The sequence below is a fragment of the Trachurus japonicus genome, chromosome 2 (assembly GCF_045865225.1).
Source record: "Trachurus japonicus isolate A0001 chromosome 2, Traja_1.0".
In the NCBI taxonomy this organism is placed as follows: domain Eukaryota; kingdom Metazoa; phylum Chordata; class Actinopteri; order Carangiformes; family Carangidae; genus Trachurus; species Trachurus japonicus.
Genome location: NC_140908.1, coordinates 14013241 through 14035656, shown reverse-complemented (window position 1 = coordinate 14035656; position 22416 = coordinate 14013241). Strand labels below are relative to the sequence as shown.

The window sequence follows — 22416 nt, the reverse complement described above, 5'->3', positions numbered from 1 at the left end:
GAAATAAGCTGAAGTTGAAATTAAATATTTAAAGAGCACTTTGGCTGAAGCCCCGCTGCGCTGCGCCGCGCTGTGCGTATTTACCGGAGTTCACCGGTGATGGAGGCAGAAAGTCCCCCAGAAACTCGGGTCACCTCTCACAGCATTTATGGAACTGTTTATAATTATTATTTTTATTAAGATGCATGTGTGCAAAATGACGATTCTTGCTCTCGTTCCTCGGACAGCTGCTGTGAGTCAGTGCTCCACCGAGGATGAAGATGTGCGTCCTGCTGCGGGCTCTGCTGCTGCTGGTTGTGGCGCTGCTGGCTCCTGTTGCCCCTGTCCCCTGCCCCCGGCCCTGCTCCTGCCCCCAGCCCACTGAGCTCCACTGCACCTTCCGCTCGCTCTTCACCATCCCGGCTGCTGTGCCGAAACACGTGGAGCGCATTAACCTAGGGTAACAAAAAAAAAAAAAAAAAGGGAGGGAGGGAGGGAGGGGGGGGGGGTGTATGCGAGTGTATGTCTGTTTGTGTAAGCCTTTTATGTCTGCATGTGTGTATATATGAATGCATGCATAATACACATATGCAAACATGTATGCATGCATTTATATGTATCTACACTGCAAAAACTCAAAATCTTTCCAAGAATATTTGTCTTATTTCTTGTCCAAATGTCAAAAGTCAAAACTAATCTCTTTCCACTTAAAATAAGACTCATCACCTAAAAATTAACTTGTTTTTAGATCATTTTCACTTGTTTCAAACTAATTTTCACTTGAAATAAGTTGAAAAATCTGCCAGTGAAAGCTTTTTTTTGTGCTTGTAATAAGGAAGAAAAACTTGCTCCACTATCAGATTTTTCTACTTATTTCAACTGAAAATAGGCTTGAAATAAGTAAAAAGTGTCTAAAAACAAGCTACTTTTTTATGTATAACTATGTATGTATATGTATAAATACTTATTTTAGGTATAATGAGATTTGTTTTGACTAGAAACGACATTTTGACTAGAAATAAGACAAATATTCTTGGTAAGATTTTGAGTTTTTGCAGTGTATATGTATGCATGCATGCATGCATATGTGATGTATGTAAATGTGTAGTTGATAAAGCAAATCCATTCTTGTGTATTGCGTTTAATGTTTATTCTGGTTTCTGTTGTTTCAGGTTCAACAGTATTAATACGATCACAGACAAATCACTGGCTGGTCTCAGGAAGCTGGAGCTGCTGATGGTTCATGGAAATGACATCCACACTCTACCTGATGGTGCGTTCAGGGACCTCGCTTCACTGCAGGTACGCTGACTCATCATCACACCTAGTATCGAGTGAATGTCTCAATCCATCAATCCACAATCACCCTGTCTGGACCAGTAATTGTCCAACTTGTGTTTCTAGACTGACCACGTCCTCTAAAAATATAACGTTAAGAATAATGAATATGAAAGATCCCATATTTTACCGTCCCAATGTGTTTTATTTTGAAGTGCTGTCCATTATATGATATATTTGTGGTTTCAAGAACCAAAAACCACCTCAGAGTAGTGCTGTGGTTTTATCTACTGTCTCAGGTTTCTCTCTGGAGCTCTAGCAACAACAGGTCTGTGGGCTGTTGTGGTCTGTATTTGGCCTGACGGTTGGCTTGGTGATTCAGTGAAAATATAGCAGATTTTGAGGAAGCATAAGCACTTTGAAAACCCAGGTCCAGGTATAAATGAATATAGAAATTGTGAAATATGTCAGTAATTGGGTGTGGCAGGGTAAAAGATATTTGATTACTGTGCCTTCCTTTTTCCTTGCAGTTAGTTAGTTAGTTAGTTAGTTAGTTAGTTAGTTAGTTAGTTAGTTAGTTAGTTAGTTAGTTAGTTAGTTAGTTAGTCAGTTTTAGTTTATTTCGGACATAAAGAAATAAAACATAATACAGAAATGGACAGACATAACAAATAAAAAATTTGCAAAGACAACATATGAACAAAATAAAATAAAATAATTGAAAATAAAGATAATTTGATTTTTTGTTTGTTTTTTCATATCCGAAAAGGAGTGGGAAGAAGTAAAACATATTTACTCCCACCCCTTTTTCATAAATTATCTATCAAGTTATCTAGTCATTATAGTCTATACAATAAATTAATTTATGAGTTATTTAACTGGATGTATTCTAATATATTATTATATTTTTATACATATAGATTTATTCTAACATATGATTACTAATCTTTATCTCTCTATATAGTCATATACCTAAAAACATATGAAGAGTTCATTTGCAAAAGCAGATAACTTTATTTACATAAGGGGATATCAGTCAAACCAAAGTTGAGTGACTTTGAGATGTAACAAAACAGACATATCTCAAAAAAAATAAAGTTTTATTGAAAACAACACTATGCAAAGCATAATTACAAAGCCTCAGCTCATTTTTTTCAAAATGGCACTTATCTGCTTTTGCAAATGAACTCTTCATATACAAACACATTCATACATACAAAGACAAACTGAAAGTAACACGAACAGAGCAACAAATAAACTAAGTCGGTAAATAATACCCAAATAAATAATAATAGGCACCTTGTGGTTGTACATACTGAAAATAATGTCTTTGTATTTCTTTTGCTGCTCTCTAGATGTTGAAGATGAGCTACAACAAGCTGAAGGAGCTCAACAGACACACTCTACAGGGTCTCTGGTCTTTGGCCCGGTTGCACCTCGACCACAACCGACTGGAGTTCATCCACCCGGACGCCTTCCAGGGCCTCAGCTCGCTGCGGCTGCTGCAGCTGGAGGGAAACCAGCTCCAACAGCTGCACCCGCAAACATTCACCACCTTCACACTGATGAGCCACTTCCACGTCTCCACGCTGAGGCACCTGTACCTGTCGGACAATGGACTGACCTCGCTCCCCTCCAGGCTGCTGGCGACCATGCCCCAGCTGGAGAATCTGTATCTCCATGGGAACCCGTGGACCTGTGACTGCAACATGAGATGGATCCATAACTGGGATAAAACCTCACCAGGTGAGACCTTTAAAGGGATTGGTCAACATTTTGGCAAATTGACCCATTTCCATAATCCCTATAGTCATAGCAGTAGGTTCGTTACCTTTAATTGTCGGTGCAAGCTATTTTTAGAACGGCGGAGCAGAGCCGTGAGCTGCTCAGAGCTACGCTACGGAGGCTCATGGAATTTCTTGGTTTCCCTCATCAAACTCATCAAATACACAATCCAACAACTCCACATTCACCACACTATGAGATAATAACGGAACGTTATGAGACGGAGTTGTTTTCGAGGTAAATGCAGTGGCATATTCAGGGAGTGGCCTTGGGTGGCACGGGCCACCCCTGAAATCTGATTGGCCACCCCAAAATATAATGGGCTATATGCCCAGTCAGAGGCATTTTATACATTGTTTATACTGGCTTTTGTCAAGTAATTCTTTTCTCACTGAGGTTTTCTATCACAATTGTATGTTGCCATTCTTGTATTTTGCATTTTCTGTATTTCCCTGTCTAGTTTTTCTTGCAGTGTTAGTAATTTAAGTAGATATGGGTTTTGCAGACAAAATGGGTATGGCCAAAACCTGTGTGGGTGTGTGTTTGTGTGTGCACGTGCTCACGCTTCATGCCACCCCACCATAAGTGAGTGCCCCACTTGGGCCACCCCTATCAAAAATGTCTGGTTACGCCCCTGGGTAAATGCAGAGACTGGTTGCTGAAAAACTTTTGCATGAATTTCCCTCTACAACAACTCTGTCTGGTAACGTTCTGTTATTATCTCATAGTGTGGTGAATGTGCAGGTCACAACTTGTCCACCAGAGTATTTTGGAGTTGTTGGATTGTGTATTTGATGAGTTTGATGAGGGAAACCAAGAAATCCCATTAGCCTCTGTAGCGTAGCTCTGAGTAGCTCACGGCTCTGCTCCACCGTTCTAAAAATAGCTTGCACCGTAACGAACCTACTGCTATGACTATAGGGATTATGGCAAATCCCTAAATCCCTAAATCCCTAATCCCTAAATTTGCCAAAATGTTGAACTATCCCTTTAATTCCTCCACTGCAGTTTTTTTACTTTTACATCATATTTTTCAGATGAGTGAACTAAGACTTCTTTTGCCTTCTTTTGCCCCAGGTGTGTTGAAATGTAAGAAGGACAGGGCCCTTCCTGGTGGTCAGCTCTGCCCCATGTGCTCCTTCCCCAGGCAGCTCCAGATGAAAGAGCTCCAGGCTGTGGAGAACCTGGTCTGCACTGGTCCCATCATCAGCTCTCCTCACAGAGCTTCCCCACCTGAGGAAACCGAAAGTGAGGTCATGACTGCAGACAACTTCAGGGAGCCTTTTGGAAACATTTCACTGGGCCTGTCTGATGAACATGGAAATGAGGTGGCTCTGGATTGTAGTATTGGCGAGCCCAACGATATTACCAAGATCAACTGGGAGCAGGTCGACCAGCTGCAGCTGGCCTCCAACATCACTTTGTCAGTGGATCTGGAATGTCCCGTTGATAGAGAAAAATATGAGCAACTGTGGAGGCTGATTGCTTACTACAGCAATGTCCCAGCCCACTTACAAAGGGAGGTTATGCTCAGCAAGGAGCCTCATCCAACCTATGTGTATCGACAAGACTCTGAGAAAGATGCACTCTACTACACAGGTGTTAAAGCAAACGTCATGGCCCAGCCGGCTTGGTTGATGCAGACAACTGCAGACCTCCAACTGAACAGACTTCAATCATCAGCCAAGGTGGTGAAACTGACCCTGAGTACAGAGCTGTCAGAGATTGTGGAGGCGGAGCTGGTGCGGAGACAAAGAAGGACTTGGGTCTTAATCGAGTCGACAAACAAAACTCAAAAAGCACTGAGCGCTATCCTGGGAAGCCAGCGACAAATTGACTGTATTGTGCAAAGCTCTGACCAAGCAGTCATTCACTGGATGCTTCCAGATGGCTCCAAGGTGGAGGCACCGTACAGCAGTCCAGACAACAGGGTGTCTGTGTCCAGTGATGGACAGCTGATTATTAAATCTGTCAGCCACAAAGACGCAGGAATTTACTACTGCATCGCTAAGGTTCATGGAGACCTGGATGTCCTGCCGTTCCATCTGACGGTTCAAGAATCCTCCAGTCCCCTCTCAGGGGAGGATACCTCAATTACCCCTATTGAGGGATTTGCTGGGACCCCCATCTCTCTTCCCTGTCTGGCCTCTGGCTCCCCTGATGCTGAGATTAACTGGATTCTACCAAGCAACAATATAGTTAGTCCTCAAGCCAAATCTTCCAGAGCTTTGGTCTATTCCAATGGGACTTTACATATCCAGCAGACTCAGCTATCGGACAACGGTTATTACAAATGCATTGCTATAAATCAACATGGTGTGGATACACTGGCTGCAAAAGTGACTGTTATCAGGCGCAAAGGGCTGGTTAGACCTTTGAGGAAGCTTCTACCAAGACCTCAGTCAGCTTCAGGCGTGAACACTCAGATTAAAGTCCCCACGGAGAATATGGAGGAGGCATCAGGGGACCCTGAAGTAACCCAAGAGGTATCTCCATTGAATCCTTCGAGAAGAAGAATCCCAGAGGGTGTGGTCCCAGGAAGGAGGGGCATCCATCCGTCAAGGAATATGTGGCGGAGGCCGCAAGTTCCACGAAAACCGATGACATCTCGTGTTGAAGACAGGAAGAGTATAGTGGAGAGCAGGCGGAGGATTAACATGACAAAGAGTAAAATAGATCCAGAGAAATGGGCTGACATTTTGGCAAAGATACGAGATAGAAACGCTCAGACTACCGTGACCCCGACTCCAGGTCAACACACAACAGAGGGGAGACCAACAGAGCAGACAACGCCGTCACAGGAAACTATTGAAGGATCATCAGATGGCGTGACTGCACCAGAGAGAGATGGCCAGGATTACCTAACAACACCACAGATTCCAATACAACGCACACAAATAAAGACTAATAAACAAAATACACAAAGCCAGGGAAGCGACGTGGCATCTAACCAGATCCACACCACAGATAATACAGTAGAAACTCATCTACATCCTACAACAGAGCCACACACAATGCACACAACCCATGATGCAAACTTGGATCTGTATACAACTCCAAATAGTGTACTTTTCTTCCCACAGACCACATCTGTTCCCCTCCATGTTGTCACTTTCTGGCAAGCGAACACAAACAGCGCGAGCAGCAGCAGCAGTACATTTTCTCTACAAGAGAACCACAGCACAAACACAGATGTTGATGGAGTCAAAACAGCTGATTGGTCCAAGGCGTCAGAGGGGATCGGGAATACTGCAAGACCCGATGTCGTTGCCAGCACTAATAATGACAGAGAGCTTTCTTCAAGTGGAAGTAAAATTATCCCTTTGGTTGACCCAAATGATTCAGAGACCGGCCAAGAAGAAAATGGAAAATATCTTAGTGAGACTGCAACAACACCACAGCTCCACACTCAGCCAAAGGATACAGCACTTGATTATTTGGAGCCTCAAGCGATGCTAACAACGGCATCCCCGACAACAACAACCTCGCCCCCTACAACAAGGAGAGCCTCGCGAAAACGACAGCCGAACTCCAGAAAAAGAAATGGTAAAGGCAAGAAAAGACCAAACAGAAGGAAACAAAAGCAGGATGAACCAACCACCACACCTACAAAAGCCCCCAGGACCACTGCCTCCACACGGCTAAAAATAGACCCATTCCAAGTTACGATCGCCAAATTCAATACCACTGTTCCATTCAGCAGCAGCCAGGCGGCGTCATCAGGCAGACTGAGTCATACAGAAAGCACAGTCTCCATGCACGACAGTGAGGCGGCCACCAAACCCTCTTCGTTACCAGCCAAAACTAAGGACAGCCTTTTTACCCCGGCCAAACCACTATTCAGAAGCACATCGGAGGCACCATCGTTTCCAACAGCCTTTCCAGGGGTGGGTCACGGAAAGACAAGTTCTCAAACAACCTTAAGTACTGTAGAGAATTCATCTTCTCCAGACATCTTGGAAACGGATGCTTCAACCATTCAGCAAAGGTCTACAAACAGCCCTCCTCCACCTGTAAGACCTTTGGAGACGCAAAGGCCAAGCATCACTCTACCGGCGCCAACAGAAGTTGAAGACATCTTATCGGTCTATGAATACGCGCCCAACGAGAACGATGGAAAGATGATGTTCGCGCCTGGTTCAACTGCTTCTGCGGTCGACCATGAAATCAGTACGACTTTTGGAGATGCTTCAAGTGACTTAATTACAGCCCCAAGTAGAGATTTTGAGGGTGATCTGGAGACCGAACAGGTTACCATAAAGACATCTACTCAAGATGGCAAATATCAAAATAACACCACAAGCACCGAGTCAGAAGTAGACGGAGATCTTGATAAAGCTGAAAATATGGGAGTAATTGTTGATTATCCCACCACAAGTACGATTATGATAACATCTCCGCCCACTGTATCATTAATGCCTGATCCTGAGGTCCCATCCAAAGAGGCATCACATGCCACACCATCCATAACATCTACAGGAACTACAATGGGACCATTGTTGGAGGCCACTACCCAGGAGGTTTCCAATCAAGACCAACAAACTGTACCTATCAACACCACACCAGAGCCTAGGAGAGTATCAGACTACCACCCCACACCTCACAACACAGAAACCTCCCCAGCCTTAAAGCCGACCAGCAGGCAGACAACCGAGCAGACGGCCACCCCTGCCCCGATGATTACCCCAATCCAAACTAATCCATTCACAGAGACGCCGCTAACAAGCACTCAGGAAGTCTCCACAATGCTCCAGCTACCTGGACCAGGATCTCTTCCAAGAGAGAGGCCAAGGATAACTAAGAGCAATTTCCAGACTTTCACTGTGAAAGCTGAAACAGATGCTCAGCTTCCCTGTGAGGCCAAAGGCGAGCCAAAGCCCTTCCTGTCATGGACTAATGTTGCTAGTGGTATGTATGGCTCAAACTCAGATATTAAGCCGCACAAACAGTATTGTAGAAAATCTGAAATAGTCTAATAATTCAAATATTTGAACAATAATTATTTTTTCAGAACCACAATGGCCTGATACTGTAAAAATGCTGATCCGACAGTATGTGATACGAAACATTGTATCTCTTAACGTGATGTCATTGTCAAATATATCAAATCAAAGACAAGCTTGACTTACATAAGCATTATATATTGTAATATAAGATTACCTTTAATGGAAACAACATAAAGTAAATTATTATGTCTATTAATGTGGAGGATCTATTTACTTTTAGTGTCAGTCACAATCAAATATTTCACATTTCTATGTCAGATAAGTGAATGGAAGCTCTGAAAGGCAAGTCAACATTTTTCTTTAAAAAATATCCAGAAAAGAAAGAAAACATTCATTTGCCTTTCATGGCTTTCATATATAAAGCACCAACTCAATTATATTTATAAACACAACAGAAATTTTACTTACAGCAATGCCTCTCAAAGCTTTCCAACTTATCCCTTTGTCAGATTATGTTGCAGTAATGAATCACAGTTTGACCTTGTTTATTTTCTTTTCTGCTTTCAATAGTTCTCTTTAAATGTGAAATCTCTGTCTGTCTTTTCATTCACACAGGGACAAGTATAGCTCAGAACACGAGGGTCCAGAGGTTTGAGGTCCACCCCAATGGTACATTAATCATCAGGAAAACACAACCCATGGATGAAGGCCAGTACTTGTGCGTGGTCCAGAACCAGTATGGAGAAGACAAATTAGTGGTCAACCTTGTGGTCATGTCTCAGCATCCAAGGATGCTCCAGCCTCGGAATAGAGACATCACAGTGCCCTTGGGGGGCAAAGTGGATTTGGAGTGTAAAGTAGAGGGGTATCCTACGCCAAGAGTGACATGGATGCTCCCGAACCAGGTCCACATGGCTGCTGCGCCAATTGGTGTGTCACTGCAGCAGCGTGTAGTGGTCCTGAGTAATGGCACCCTCCGGATCACCCAGGCCAGTTCCACGGACAGAGGGACTTATAAGTGCACTGGCAGCAGTGCAGCTGGAGCTGATAGTATCTCAGTCCACCTCTCTGTGTCAGGGTCGCCACCTGTGATTCAACAGACTCGACAAGAAAACACCACCGTCCCAGAGGGCAGCAATGCCTACATTCACTGCACTGCCACGGGCACCCCTCCACCTGTCATCCGCTGGGTTACACCCGATGGCGTACAACTCGCTGCTTCCCAGGTCTTTACCCAACGCAACCTTGTCGTCTTCCCAAATGGGACCCTGTACATACGGGGACTGGGCCCAGCCAATGTTGGCCGTTATGAGTGTTCAGCCAGTAATGCGGTGGCATCCAGCAAGAGAACCGTGTTCTTGACCACAAGGAGGCATCTATACTCATCAAAAGCCAGTATCATCTCATCATCCCCCAAGAGGACAGATGTGATCTATGGGAGTAAACTGCTGCTCAACTGTGTGGCGACAGGACAGCCAGATCCCTGGATCATCTGGAGGACACCCTCAAAGAAACTGGTTGATGCTCAGTACAGGTGAAGCAAAAATTACACACTAAAAACAGTTGGGTTAAAAAATAACCCCATTTTAACCCAACTGCTGGTTCAAATAAGGACAACCCCCTTTTTTTGGGTTAATTTTAACCCAACGGATTGGGTTATTCTTCTTTTTCTTTTTTTCTTAACCCGTTGGGTTAAAATAACCCAAAAAAGTTGTTTGTCCTTCTTCAAACCAGCAGCTGGGTTAAAATTGGGTTGTTTTTTTTAACCCAACAGTTTGGTTGTTAAAAACTACAGAGAGTGCTCCAAACTTTTCTACCAAGTGACACCACTGTCACAGAAATGAATGGCAGTGGTGTCACTGGTTAACAAGTTTGGAGCGCTCCCTGCAGACCTAGATTGAAAAGTGGTTAAGTGGTCCTTTGAGTACAATTACTTATCATTAGTACCTCTTTAAAAGAGAAGGGAAACTTTCTTGATTGATTATCTTATGTTTTAATATAAACCTATTAAAAGTAAACTCTTGTAAAAAAAAAAAAAAAAAAATTCAGTTACTTGAACAACCCAGGAATTGGGTTAAATTCATAGCCTATAACCCTGAAATGGGTTACACTCTGGAAAAATAACCCAAAAATTTAACCAAACACCAATAACTCAGAAATTGGGTTACAGAGATAACCCAACATTTTTTAGTGTGTACAGTTTAAACAGTTATTTTTTTAATAGATGCCTTGGTTTAATGACCTCTGATTGTTGTTTTTTTTCTATTCTTTAAGTTTTGACCCCAGAATTAAGGTGTACCTGAACGGCACTATAACCATTCAATCTGTGAGAGCTGAGGATGGCGGCGACTACATGTGCGTGGCACGTAACAAGATCGGCGATGACTACGTCCAGCTGCGGGTCAATGTGCTGACCAGGCCAGCCAAGATCGAGCAGAAGCAGCAGCGATCCAGTCAGGAGGTGGTGTATGGTGGAGACCTGAAGGTGGACTGTGTGGCCTCTGGATTCCCCAACCCTGAGATCAGCTGGGCACTGCCAGATGGCACCATGGTCAACCCGGTCAAGCAGAAGGACCGTGTCGGTGGAGGACGCAGCCGCAGGTAGGCTTGGGCTGGTATTCAGTAACATTGTATATCACTGTTTGGGATGGACTGCATGGAGATATTAAAGGGACAGTGTTGTATCAAGGCAAATTTCCATATTTAAAAAAGAAGAAGTGTATGTTCTATAAGAATACTACGAAAGTGTCAGTACCACGTATTCAGAAACTGAGCTGTAAAATAAGCCATTAGCATTTCCTGAACTTTGTGATGTCACAACAAATCACTCACCCCACCTGACTGGACATAGCAACCAGCCTTGCAGGATTTGGTTTCTCTTAGTTTACTGGAAATCTGCATTCATCCACTCACAAGAGAGGTTCAAAGCATATATTATCCTGCTGCTCGAAAAAGGACTGGAAATTTACCCTCACACACTATGGAACCTTTAAAAAACTCAGATCATTTAAGTTATTTAACAACGGCCCTGCAATTGATCAATTAAGACATTTAAAGACCATTAGAAATGTCCATATGTTATTACTTCATCAAATTAAAGCCAAGTTGATTATTATCACTGGAAAGTACCTCCTTACTCTGAGCTACAATGGCAGCACACAACCCAAAGATTAATGACTCTCAACTTCCACAGAAAATTACTTCATGAACCAATTCTGGCATGTGCTACTACAGTACAAAAAGCCCTTAGTATTTCAGCTGTATTTATTGCTTCCTGCTACGACACATGGAACTGTAAACTGTAAATATGACCTGTCAGTCTATTGAGGTTGGGCAACCAAATATTAAGAAAGCGAGAGTGAGTCAGGGGGAGAAAGGGAAGGCAGCTGTGTTTCTGGGTCATTTCATATACAGTAATGAAGCAAATTCAGCTCCCTTTAAGAGCAGTCATTTACACTCACATGGTCATCCTGAAACAACCTGGTAGAGAATAAAGCAATATGACAAACCAATATTGCATTGTTTTCTAAAATAGCTTTGGATTAAAGTGACCTAACATTTTCTTCTCTCAATTCTTTTGTACCATTGCAGTGACAGTTGCTTCCCTTGTTCCAGTGTTTGATAGCAAATAAGCTTAAAAGTACAGAATAGTAAAGTAAATGGGTACAGAGTACCAAAACAACACAGAAACACCAAACAACCAGAAATTATGTAATATGCTTACCACAGCAAGACAGAACATCCAAGTACACCACCTAAAGAAAACTTTGTCATATTGCATGCCATCTAATCTTAAAATACTAAACTGTATATTACAAATGTTCTTTTTTATTCTATTAAAGGAGAATTCCGGTCATTTTTGACACCTAAATCGTTGTCCTGATGGTCACCCAGTGTTGGGGGGAGCAAAAAACGCGACTAAAATTGATCCAGGCAAACCGGAGTTACACCATGGCTAGACGGCGCTAGCGAAAGCGACAATGCTAACCAATGGGGGCAATTTTTTCAACCACAAACACTCAAAAAACAATCAAATATGTATGGTACATGACTCGAATCCTTACGACACACCACTGAACTCATAGTGTTTGCCTGTATCAATTTTAGTTGCGTTTTTTGCTCCTCCCAACACTGGGTGATCATCAGGACAACGACTTAGGGGTGAAAAATGACCGGAATTCTCCTTTAATGCACATTGCACACAATGCATGTCATAACTGACAGATACAGCCATCAAACTGTAACATTTTGTATCTGCCTCCACTTTGCTTCCTGAAGGTACCTTGTGTTTGACAACGGGACACTGGTTTTCAACGATGTGGGCATACCAGAAGAAGGTGACTACACTTGCTACGCCGAGAACCAACTCGGAAAAGACGAAATGAAGGTCAGAGTCAAAGTGAAGGCTGCGGCTTCGCCACCGCAAATCCAGGATAAAGATCAAAAGGCTGTCAGGGTTTTCTACGGTGAGACCGTTACGTTGAGATGTATTGTCAAAGGGGAACCAATACCAGTGAAAACATGGATATCCCCTACAAATAGAGTGATTTCCCCAGAATTAGACAAATACCAGGTCCTGGATGACGGGACGTTGGTTGTTCAAAAGGCCCAACGCTCTGATGGAGGTAACTACACCTGCATTGCCAGGAACGGTGCAGGACAAGACCTTAAAGTCATCAAGTTGGACGTCCTGGTAACACCTCCAATGATCAACGGCCTGAGAGAAGCCGCCAGTGCTGTCAAGGTAACGGCCATCCAGGATCAGCAGAAGATGGTGGACTGTGTGGCGAAGGGAACCCCCACCCCTCGCGTCATGTGGGTTCTTCCAGGAAACGTGATCCTACCTGCGCCGTACTACAGCAAGAGGATGTCTGTTCACCTCAACGGTACCTTGGAAATCCGATCCCCCAAAAGGACAGACTCGGGGCAGCTGGTTTGCATCGCTCGTAACGAAGGAGGCGAGGTTAGGCTGGTGGTTAATTTGGATGTTCGAGAGGTTGTCGGAGTTAGAGGCCCAAAAACAGACAGTCTGTCGTTGACTGTGGGAAATGCTATGGCTTTGAATTGCTCCTTCGAGGGCTTAATACTACCTCACGTCACTTGGATCTTACCCAATGGAACACCTTTACGAAGTGGTGCTCGATTTTCTAAGTATTTCCATCAGCCGGGTGGCTCTTTGATCATCAACAACCCGTCTGTTGGTGATGCCGGTATGTATCGCTGCCTGGGCAGGAATTCTGTAGGACTTCTGGAACGGGTAATCACATTGTCCCCGGGGAGAAAGCCAGAGATCATCAACAAATACAACTCTCAAGTTAGTATTACGAATGGGGAAACACTTTGGCTTCATTGTTTAACTAGTGGCAAACCCCTCAGGCTAACTTGGACGCTACCCAGTGGAGTTGTCCTCAACACACCGCAGAGAGCTGGACGGTATTCCATACTGCCCAATGGGACACTAGCAATTCAACAAGTGACAGTCTATGATCGGGGCTCCTACGTATGCCGCGCAGCAAACGAGTATGGTAGCTCTCTGCTCCCTGTATCAGTAACTGTGATTGCATACCCACCGCAAATTACCAACGGCCCTCCCTCTGTGACTTATGCTAAACGTGGAGTTGCTGTTCAGCTAAACTGCGTAGCAACAGGGATTCCTAGAGTGGATGTAGCTTGGGAAACTCCGGACAAAACCCGCCTGGCTGTCAGCGCGCAGCCACGTGTTTTTGGGAACAAGTACCTCCATCCGCAAGGTTCCCTCATCATCCAGAACCCCACGCAAAGAGATGCCGGCGTCTACAGGTGCACAGCCAGGAACGCCATTGGTGTAGACTCTAAAGCCACATTTCTAAATGTGTTTTGAGGAATTTCACTGTTTGTCATGGTCAATGCCATACTGTATGCCCAAGCAACTGCCCTTTGAAAGCAGCTAATGTTGTATTGATACAAATGTTTTAAAAAAAAAACTGCTGTCACAATGATGAGATAAGTTGGTAGTGGTGCATTCAATACTACACAAAGGTCAAAAGTTGATGGTATTTTGTGCACCATAGTTCAGCCCATAGATTGGGAATGTCACTCGGCCTTCCTCTTTTGGTTTAAATTGCTTTGTTGTGCAATTTGGTTTTGGCTAAAGAATGCTTCAGCTTTTACCAAATCATTCTACTTTAATGTTGAAAAATGCAATGCAATCAATAAGTCCACTAACCACTAGTCCTCTGTGTCTCACTTATGGAATTCTGTAATGACTTTAAAAGTATAGCTTACCAAAGACAATGCTGATTTAACTTTATCGTGATTGAAAGTATTCCAACTCTGCTTACCCGTAAGTGCTTGAATGCTAACGTTAACTAATAGGTTATCAAATTTTCACTATTTATTGTCCTGTTCAGGTCCCATCTCTTCTGTTTTTTTTATTTAGAGTGCTGATCCATGAGAAGATAGAAATATTCTGATTGGCTGTCTAGTAGATTCCAGGTAAACACTCAGAGAAACCAAATCCTTTAAGGATAAATCCTATAAGGATAGATGTCGGGTCTAGATGGGTATGACATCACAAAGTTACACAAGTCCTGACAGCAGTTACTGAATATATGTTGTGTGCATTATTCTGTGCACAGAGCACTTTTATGCTTCCATAGTGCTGATAGAGAACCTAGACCTGCTTTTAAACCCCAAATGAAATCAACCTTTATACAATATGGGACCTTTAATGTAAATAAATGCCTGTTGTCCCATTAAATTCAAATCATTTTCACTAGTTTTGAGATGCTTTTTACTCCCAACAACCTGACAACCTGATTTTTTCCCAACACTAAAAAGGTAAAGACTTTCGAGTAGGGAAAAGTGGCATCTCCAGCTTGAAACGACACCAGCATTTGCCTCTTTAAGATCCAATCATGTACCTTTGATTTGATAACACAGGGCAGTTTCTGATAAAAACCGATTATATTAAGCTGTTTGGAAGTATTTAACAGGGAAATATTGTTTAACTTAAATACAAAACTGATGGAAAATATGTCTAATGTTGGATTTTTAAGTCTGTGGATGTTGTGTGCATTGTACAAATGTCTATATTAAGTATCTCCTGTGTTGCCTTTACTGGAGTCAGATATTTCAATAACTGCTTGTTCCCTGCTCCCACTGGTGTGCACCATCTTTGTATCTGCGTCTGAAAAGTGCTGATGCAGGTTCTCTGTCCTCATTTGTAAATTATATTTTTGACAGACTGTGATGCAAAGCAGTTTTCTCATAGTTTAATAAATAGTTTAAGAAAAGATTTCCATTCCTTTCTACGAAGATCCGAGTTAAAAACAAAAAACTTCTTTATTGCTGAGGCAGGGTAAAAAAAATGATGACTCAAGAGTATTTGTCATCGTACTATAGATGACACCAATGAGTGAGAATAATGTTTTTTAAATGGGTTATGGTAAGAAGGTTAAAAAAAAAGCCAAAAATGCTTAAATAAACCAACAAACGTAATAAAATTATTCAAATTAAGTGTAGTTTTTGTTCAGAGGAGCTAAACACCTGAAAAAATATTCAACTTCATCGTTTTGGATGAAGCAAGTATAGGTCACCATCACTCTCTCTTTAAGCCTAGTATCATTAAAATCATTGCTTTGGGAATGTAGCTGCAATCCAGAAAGAAGAAACATCTGGAGCCTTGAGGAAATCCCCCATTAGTTCAGCACATACGACCTGCAAGAGTCACTTCTTGGGAAGTCAGTCAGTCAGTCAGCCAGTCAGTCAGGGGAGCGAGGTCAACCGGTGCTGCGGTCATGTAACTTCCTTCGAAATGATCTCCTTGCAGATGAACTCAACATTTTCCATGATGAAAACTGATTAGACTGCAGTGATTAGCGGTGATTTGCCATGACCTAATTTTGTTATAAAGCCGTGTGTTTGTAACCCAGAACCTGTGTTGATGCAGTTTGGAAAAAACCTGCATGTTGCGCCCACCTGTCTTCCCCAATGCGTGGTTGTAATTTACTCTCAGGACTGAATAGGTCATCAGAATTAAAGGTCCCATGTCATTTAAAGGTAGATGTCCATGTTAAGTTTAATTATAAAGCTGTTTTTTTGTTTTGTTTTTATTTTGTGATGTCATAACAAAGCAGTGGCCATAATAATTCTAAGCCCTGCCCATCCAGGCTTGCTGGATTTGGTCTCTCTGAGGGTTTTACCTCAGATCTGCTATGTCATATTCATAATTAACTACCACTGAGAATTTTTCTTTTCCTCTTTAACCATTTTGGAATTGAAATAGGTGATCGATAACTCCCAGAATTGATTAGCAGGTTTAAAATTTGAATCAGAATCAATAAAATTGACTTCATACCCAATCCTAAGGCTAAGTCTTCACATGTTTATGCTCTTGGAATGACTTCCCTGTGTGTCACTGCTCTGACTCGAGAAACTGACATCATAGGAAACTGAAAATGAAGTCCCACTTTAATAGATCACTTGTAATCAAATCACACGCTCTTCTGCTCAGATGCAGCAAAATGAAGAGCAGCTTCAGGGAGAGAAGCGACTGATCTGTGAATGACTGGAGATTTTTTTTCACATGTTGCTGCAGCTGATTGATGAATCAAAGACGTTACTAGGAAGCTGCGGCTGCGGAGAATCTGTGTCCTACAGCAACCAGATCAATACATCTCCAAACATCAAGGCACTTCATGTCTGTGCAACGGAGCAACTGCAATTTTGAAGGAAAATTGAAAGGACTGCTCCATTCTTCAGCGCATGAGAGCACAGCGTGGATGTGGAGACTCCGTGGTAATGAAAGCTAACCCCTGTCTTCCTCTGTGGCTCCTGTGATGTTGACGTTTTCATCAGGCTCAGCTTTAGCTCTCTGAGCAAATTAGAGGCGTGCATGTGTGATGCCGTGCTTGTTTTTCACAGCGTGCTCGCACCAGCGCCGAGCTCTCCTCAACATAAATCATATGATCATCAGCGTAAGTAAATAAGCTCCTAAATTGGAAAGATATGACACTCTGACTTTCCTGGCCTTGATGGTATTTTGTGTTCCTCACTCAGGAATGTGACTGCTGAGAGTTCAATCTACCGATATTCACACAGTCACATGAGAATTCGTGATTTTCAAAGCGTCGAGGAGGCAGGTGATGTGTTTGGAAGCAAATACCAGTTTAGATGATCATTCTAAATTGATGCAGTCTCAAAGTTTATTCCAGCAGAATGCATCATGCGCAGCTGGTTCCAGTGCTGCAGAAGCTGGGCTTAATCAAGTAAGTAAATTTAGCTCAGTGTCAAGATGAAATATAGATTTGTGTTTATTGTTACTGATTAAGTTAGAGAAATATGCTGCTTTAGTGCGAGAGAGAGAAGCAGTAGAAGGGTGGAGGCCAAGAGAGAGAGAGAAACAGATGAAACAAAAATAATTCCATGACAATTTTGCCCATATTGTGAAAGAATCTCTGACTTATTGTATTTTGGGGATCTTCTCCACAGGATGTTTCAGCCCTCTCCCCTCCGCCTGGTTCCGAGGGATTTCCGCCCAGACTGGTTGAAGACTGCAGGTGAGGATTTTCATCCGCAACGGTTGAGGGCCGCAGCGGGGGGGATTTACATCCCCATTACTCTCCAGCATACACCAATCAGAGGGTCTGTCCCGGGGGGGTGAGGCTGCCTCCAGCTCAGCCAAACACTGCACTGAGTGATGAGACAGAGAGAGACTTAAAGATTTAGAACTAATACTTTATAGAGACATTAAATTAAAAAGTAGAGTCCTGAAATATTACTCATCATAAGTGGCTTCAGGAAGTCGGAGGATGGAGGGTGTGTTGGGAATTTCTGAATTTAGAGTCAAGCCACATCTTTTAAAACGATCAAAGTATCCAAAATATATTAAAGCCATTTAATATTTATATCTGAACATCAAGGCCCCGAGTGTGCTTTGTTGTTGTAGTTGGAGAATTCTTTCAGTAATAACCCAGAGTTTCTGCCTGAGGTCGATCCGGACGTCTGTTAATCGGCAGGTTGGAGGTCGTCCGGTCCGTATCTTGAAGCGACAAATTTACATTTTAGAAAACATTTTTACATATCATAAAACAAAATTACATTACCATTACACATTTACAAGTCCCAAAACAAACATCAACCGGAAAGGGAATGTACCAACTCCAAGGTTGAACCGGAACGGGAGCGGCCAATACGAGCTGTTGTTGTCGTTGGTGGAGTTCATGGTGACCCAAGATGGTCAGCAATCGATGCCGTCGCTGGTACAACTCATTTTGGCTGCTCCCGTTATCACTTCCGGTTCAACCCCCGGAGTTGGTACATTCCCTTTCCAGTTGATGTTATTTGTACATTTGTCTTGTGTCTTGTGTTTGTAAAAGTGTTTCATTTCTTGTTAATTTGTTTTATAAAATATAAATTTGTCTCGAGCTTTGTAAAAGTGTTTCAGATTTTGTAATGTTGGTTTGCACCTCCGGGCCACCATAACTCCCACCTCATCAGTACTACTACCTTCACCTGAGCATCCTCGACCAATCACCTGCCTGCTCAGTATATACAGTATACCCTCCAACTCCGCTCAGTTTCTTGTTTGTTCTTCGCACTATGCAAGTTGGGTAGTTGTGGTGAAAACTCTTTGGTTGAAGTTGACGCAATGACCTTACTAATGCTGCATTCACAGAAGACGGCAGACGGCAGGCCAGATGTCATGTTAGTGGACAAGTATATTGACGTTGCCATAGCAACATGGTGACGCGTCTTGCCGTTGTGCCGTGCCGTCCGACCGTTTGTTTGTTTTTACCGTTCCGTCCAGCTGCATTTGCCACGTACCGTCTGCTGTCTGCCGACTCCGGGTGAATGCAGCATAAGTCTTGTTGACGCTGGGAGTCGGGGTTCTGGTGCAGCATTGGGGAGTTGGTGTTGAGTAAAGCATAAACCGGTACAAACACCTCAGAAATAGCAAAACTTTAGACCCATATTATCTCCTGTTGTGGGAATAAGTTGGAGCTTGGTGAAATATGTTCCCCAATGACGTTAGAAATTGAAATGCAGTCTGCTTACTTGTCTAATTGTGGGAATCTGGTTTGGTTTGAGGCCCAGTTTCAGTGGGTCTACCGCCCCAACTCCACCCGTCTGCTCCACCCCATCATGGGCCTTGAGACGAGTTCACTCGATACCCCCCCTCCGCAGCTGATTGTCATTACCCCGGCAATCCTTAATTAGTCTGATCGCAAAAAAAAAAAACCATAGGGTCATTAGAATCCCAAACCTTTGGTTGAACCGCCGAGTGAATTAGCTGAGTGGCTCAAAGCATGAATCAAAATAGTCATGCGACGCCTCGTGTAAATGATGAGCGGAGGCGGTTCATAGCCGTTAACCCAAAACATATGGGGCAGTTATCACATTTCCCACTCCTCCGCTCTTTAAGGATCGTAAGGCAATCTCACAAAGGGTCGACTGGCGTGGAGTGTGTAGCCACACCTGGGTGCACACACTCTTTACTTTTTCTTCTTCAAGCAGAAAGCTGTGTGCTCATCAAGACACAGACGAGTTCACTGCAAAAACTCAAATATCTTACCAAGAATATTTGTCTTATTTCTAGTCAAAATGTCATTTCTAGTCAAAACAAATCTCATTGTACTTAAAATAGAAATCAACACATTAAAAAGTAGCTTGTTTTTAGACACTTTTTACTTCTTTCAAGCAGATTTTCACTTGAAATAAGTAGAAAAATCTGACAGTGGAGCAAGTTTTTCTTTCTTATTAAGAACATGCTTTCACTGGCAGATTTTTCTACTCATTTCAAGTGAAAATTTGTTTGAAACAAGTGAAAATGATCTAAAAACAAGTTCATTTTTAGGTGATGAGTCCCTATTTAAAGTGGAAAGAGATTAATTTTGACTAGAAATGAGACATTTTGACAAGAAATAAGACAAATATTCTTGGAAAGATTTAGAGTTTTTGCAGTGTTCCAGACAGAGACATTATTTGCTATATTTGTTCATCTAAGCAAACTTGAAAAAAAAGAGCAAACAAGGAAGCTGAGTAAACCCAGGTGCCTCGCCAACTTAGACAAAACAGTTCCTGATTTTTTTTTACCAAGTGTGGCGTTCAGTTCCATCTTCCTTTTAGCACTTATGTGCCCAACAAAAGTGGAATTTCTTGGAAGCACGTACGGGTGTCATTCCCACACCGTCAAAACAAATAGACTGGGTTTGTGTGATGAAGTCTTTGAGGGGTCAGCGCTGGTTCTGCAAGAAAGACTGAAGGCAGAATTTAGTTTCCTTCAAACTTTCATATGTGGTTTAGTTGCTCTGTAGGTAGAAATGACATTGGATTTCAGCATCTTTTTTTTTCTTACTAGTTTAGAATTTAAAGCCCGGAGTGTGCGGCGCCATCTTCATCTATGTAACTAAATGGGAAAAGGGGTGTGGCTTTCATAGAGCAAAGAATGGCTGAATTATATTAAGTGTTACCATATTAACTCTAAATACAGTATAATGTCCAGCTGAGACTGATATAGTTTATAGTTTATGTCCCTGAGGAGTTCATGTTGACCAACTTTAATTCCATTTCGTAATGCAGTCGACTAATCTCGACATTTCAAACTGGTTAACAATATTACTGTGATTATATAACATTTAATTTTGCCTTTAAATATCTTCGACTGGCACCTTGGTTAATTAATATCAGTGTTTGCTGCGTGTGTTGACACACCTTGTCAAGCCCAGACTTGTAATTACACAGTGAGGCTGACATGACTGGCTTCTCCCGGTTGACAGGTCATATTTATGCAACAAAAATGCAGCTAATCGTTACAGCAAAGATTTATACACATTAACTCAGCTGCTGATTATTTGAGGAAATAAAATCTTGCAGGCTGTGGTACATTAAATTCTGAAATACAGAGATCACTGTCCTTTCTGTTTGAGTTAACTTGGCTTAAAGATTTTTTAACAGTGTTAATTCTACATGGACTGCACTTATATAAAGCTATTCTATTCTTATCAGTCTGAAACATACATTGACAATGAGGCGGTCAACTTTTTCTCCAGGGTGAAAGGGAACTTGTGTGCTGCGGGGAACAGTCGTGACAGTATCTTACTTGTTTAACTAAAGCTGTCAAATAAATGTGGCGGAGTAGAAAATACAATGTTTCTTTCCCTGAAAATCTAGCAGCAAAGGTAGCAATACTGAAGTAAAGTACAAGTACAGCAGAGAAAATGTACTTAATTAGTTTTAACCACAGCTAATCCAAGTACTAAGATCTCAGCACACGTAACTGAAAACAAACACTGTCAAAAAGTAAAAGGCTAATTAAACCACCTGAGCCACAAAAGACAATTAACATGAAATAATAATTTATGTCAAAATATATCTCTACAGCTACAATTAATCCTTCATGTTTGCAAACATTAGGTCATATTTGACATTTCATGTTAGCAATAAAAGGACAAGCTAACACTGGAAATGAAAGGGCGAGCTATCAACTAGCTAACATTAGTTAGCCTAGCTAAAAGTTACAGAAGAGTTAGGAACAAGCTAACTAGTTACATATCATTTAAACCATCACAATTACTCTGAAGCTGTTTAATTAGGGTACACTGCAAAAACTCAAAATCTTTCCAAGAAAATTTGTCTTATTTCTTGTCAGAATGTCTCATTTCTAGTCAAAACTAATCTCTTTCCACTTAAAATAAGACTCATCACCTAAAAATTAACTTGTTTTTAGATCATTTTCACTTGTTTCAAACAAATTTTCACTTGAAATAAGTAGAAAAATCTGCCAGTGAAAGCGCATTCATTCATTCATTCATTTTGTGCTTTAATAAGAAAGAAAAACATGCCCCACTATCAGATTATTTTAAGTGAGAATATGCTTGAAAGAAGTAAAAAAGTGTCTAAAAACAAGCTGCTTTTTAATGTGATGAGTCTTATTTGTGACCCGCTCTGGCGAAATGAGTCGGAAGTCGCAACGTTCTATTTTTAGATAATCAGCTGATAACGTGGAAAATCAATAAAAACTCAAAAAAAAATTTTTTTGCTAATTTCAAAGAAATGACATTCAAAAACAATCTCCCAAAGTTTCATAGTCCAGATAATTGAGGAAAGGCACGTAAATGACTGTTGAAGTTGACTTACAACTTTTAACCCTCTAGAGAGGAGCACAACATTAGGCTAAATAACTTCTGAACCTGATAGGGACGAGCTGTAAACTGCATCTGAATCGTCAGATTCTCCGCTTTCCGAGGGTCCTTGAATGGTGCATTTATGACAACAAGGGTAGCCACGTGAAATCACAGTAGTACGGGGCCAGATGCTCAGCTGAGCGGTAGCAGCGATGCTAAACCGAGCGTTAGCATCGATGCTAAACCGAACGTAGCATGCTAACGCTTGCAGATGTTTTACTAGGCTAAACATGAAATATCTTCTGAACCGTTTATGATACAGA

The 22416-nt window shown here is 42.1% G+C and overlaps 1 protein-coding gene across 1 annotated transcript; it reads left to right on the top strand.

Annotated features, from left to right (window-relative positions):
• The first annotated feature begins 227 nt into the window (after positions 1-227).
• On the top strand, positions 228-15442 carry mxra5a (matrix-remodelling associated 5a). Its single transcript, XM_085802320.1, has 7 exons — positions 228-439; positions 1152-1281; positions 2613-3003; positions 4120-7950; positions 8604-9522; positions 10263-10589; positions 12267-15442. The coding sequence occupies exons 1-7, from the start codon at positions 255-257 to the stop codon at positions 13846-13848; spliced, it is 7365 nt and encodes a 2454-aa protein (XP_085658446.1). The 5' UTR covers positions 228-254; the 3' UTR covers positions 13849-15442.
• Positions 15443-22416: the final 6974 nt, after the last annotated feature.

Coding starts and splice junctions, on each gene's coding strand:
- mxra5a (XM_085802320.1), top strand. CDS start 255: ATGAAGATGTGCGTCCTGCTGCGGGCTCTGCTGCTGCTGGTTGTGGCG. Junction 1,282..2,612: donor GGGACCTCGCTTCACTGCAG/GTACGCTGACTC, acceptor GCTGCTCTCTAG/ATGTTGAAGATGAGCTACAA. Junction 9,523..10,262: donor CTGGTTGATGCTCAGTACAG/GTGAAGCAAAAA, acceptor CTATTCTTTAAG/TTTTGACCCCAGAATTAAGG.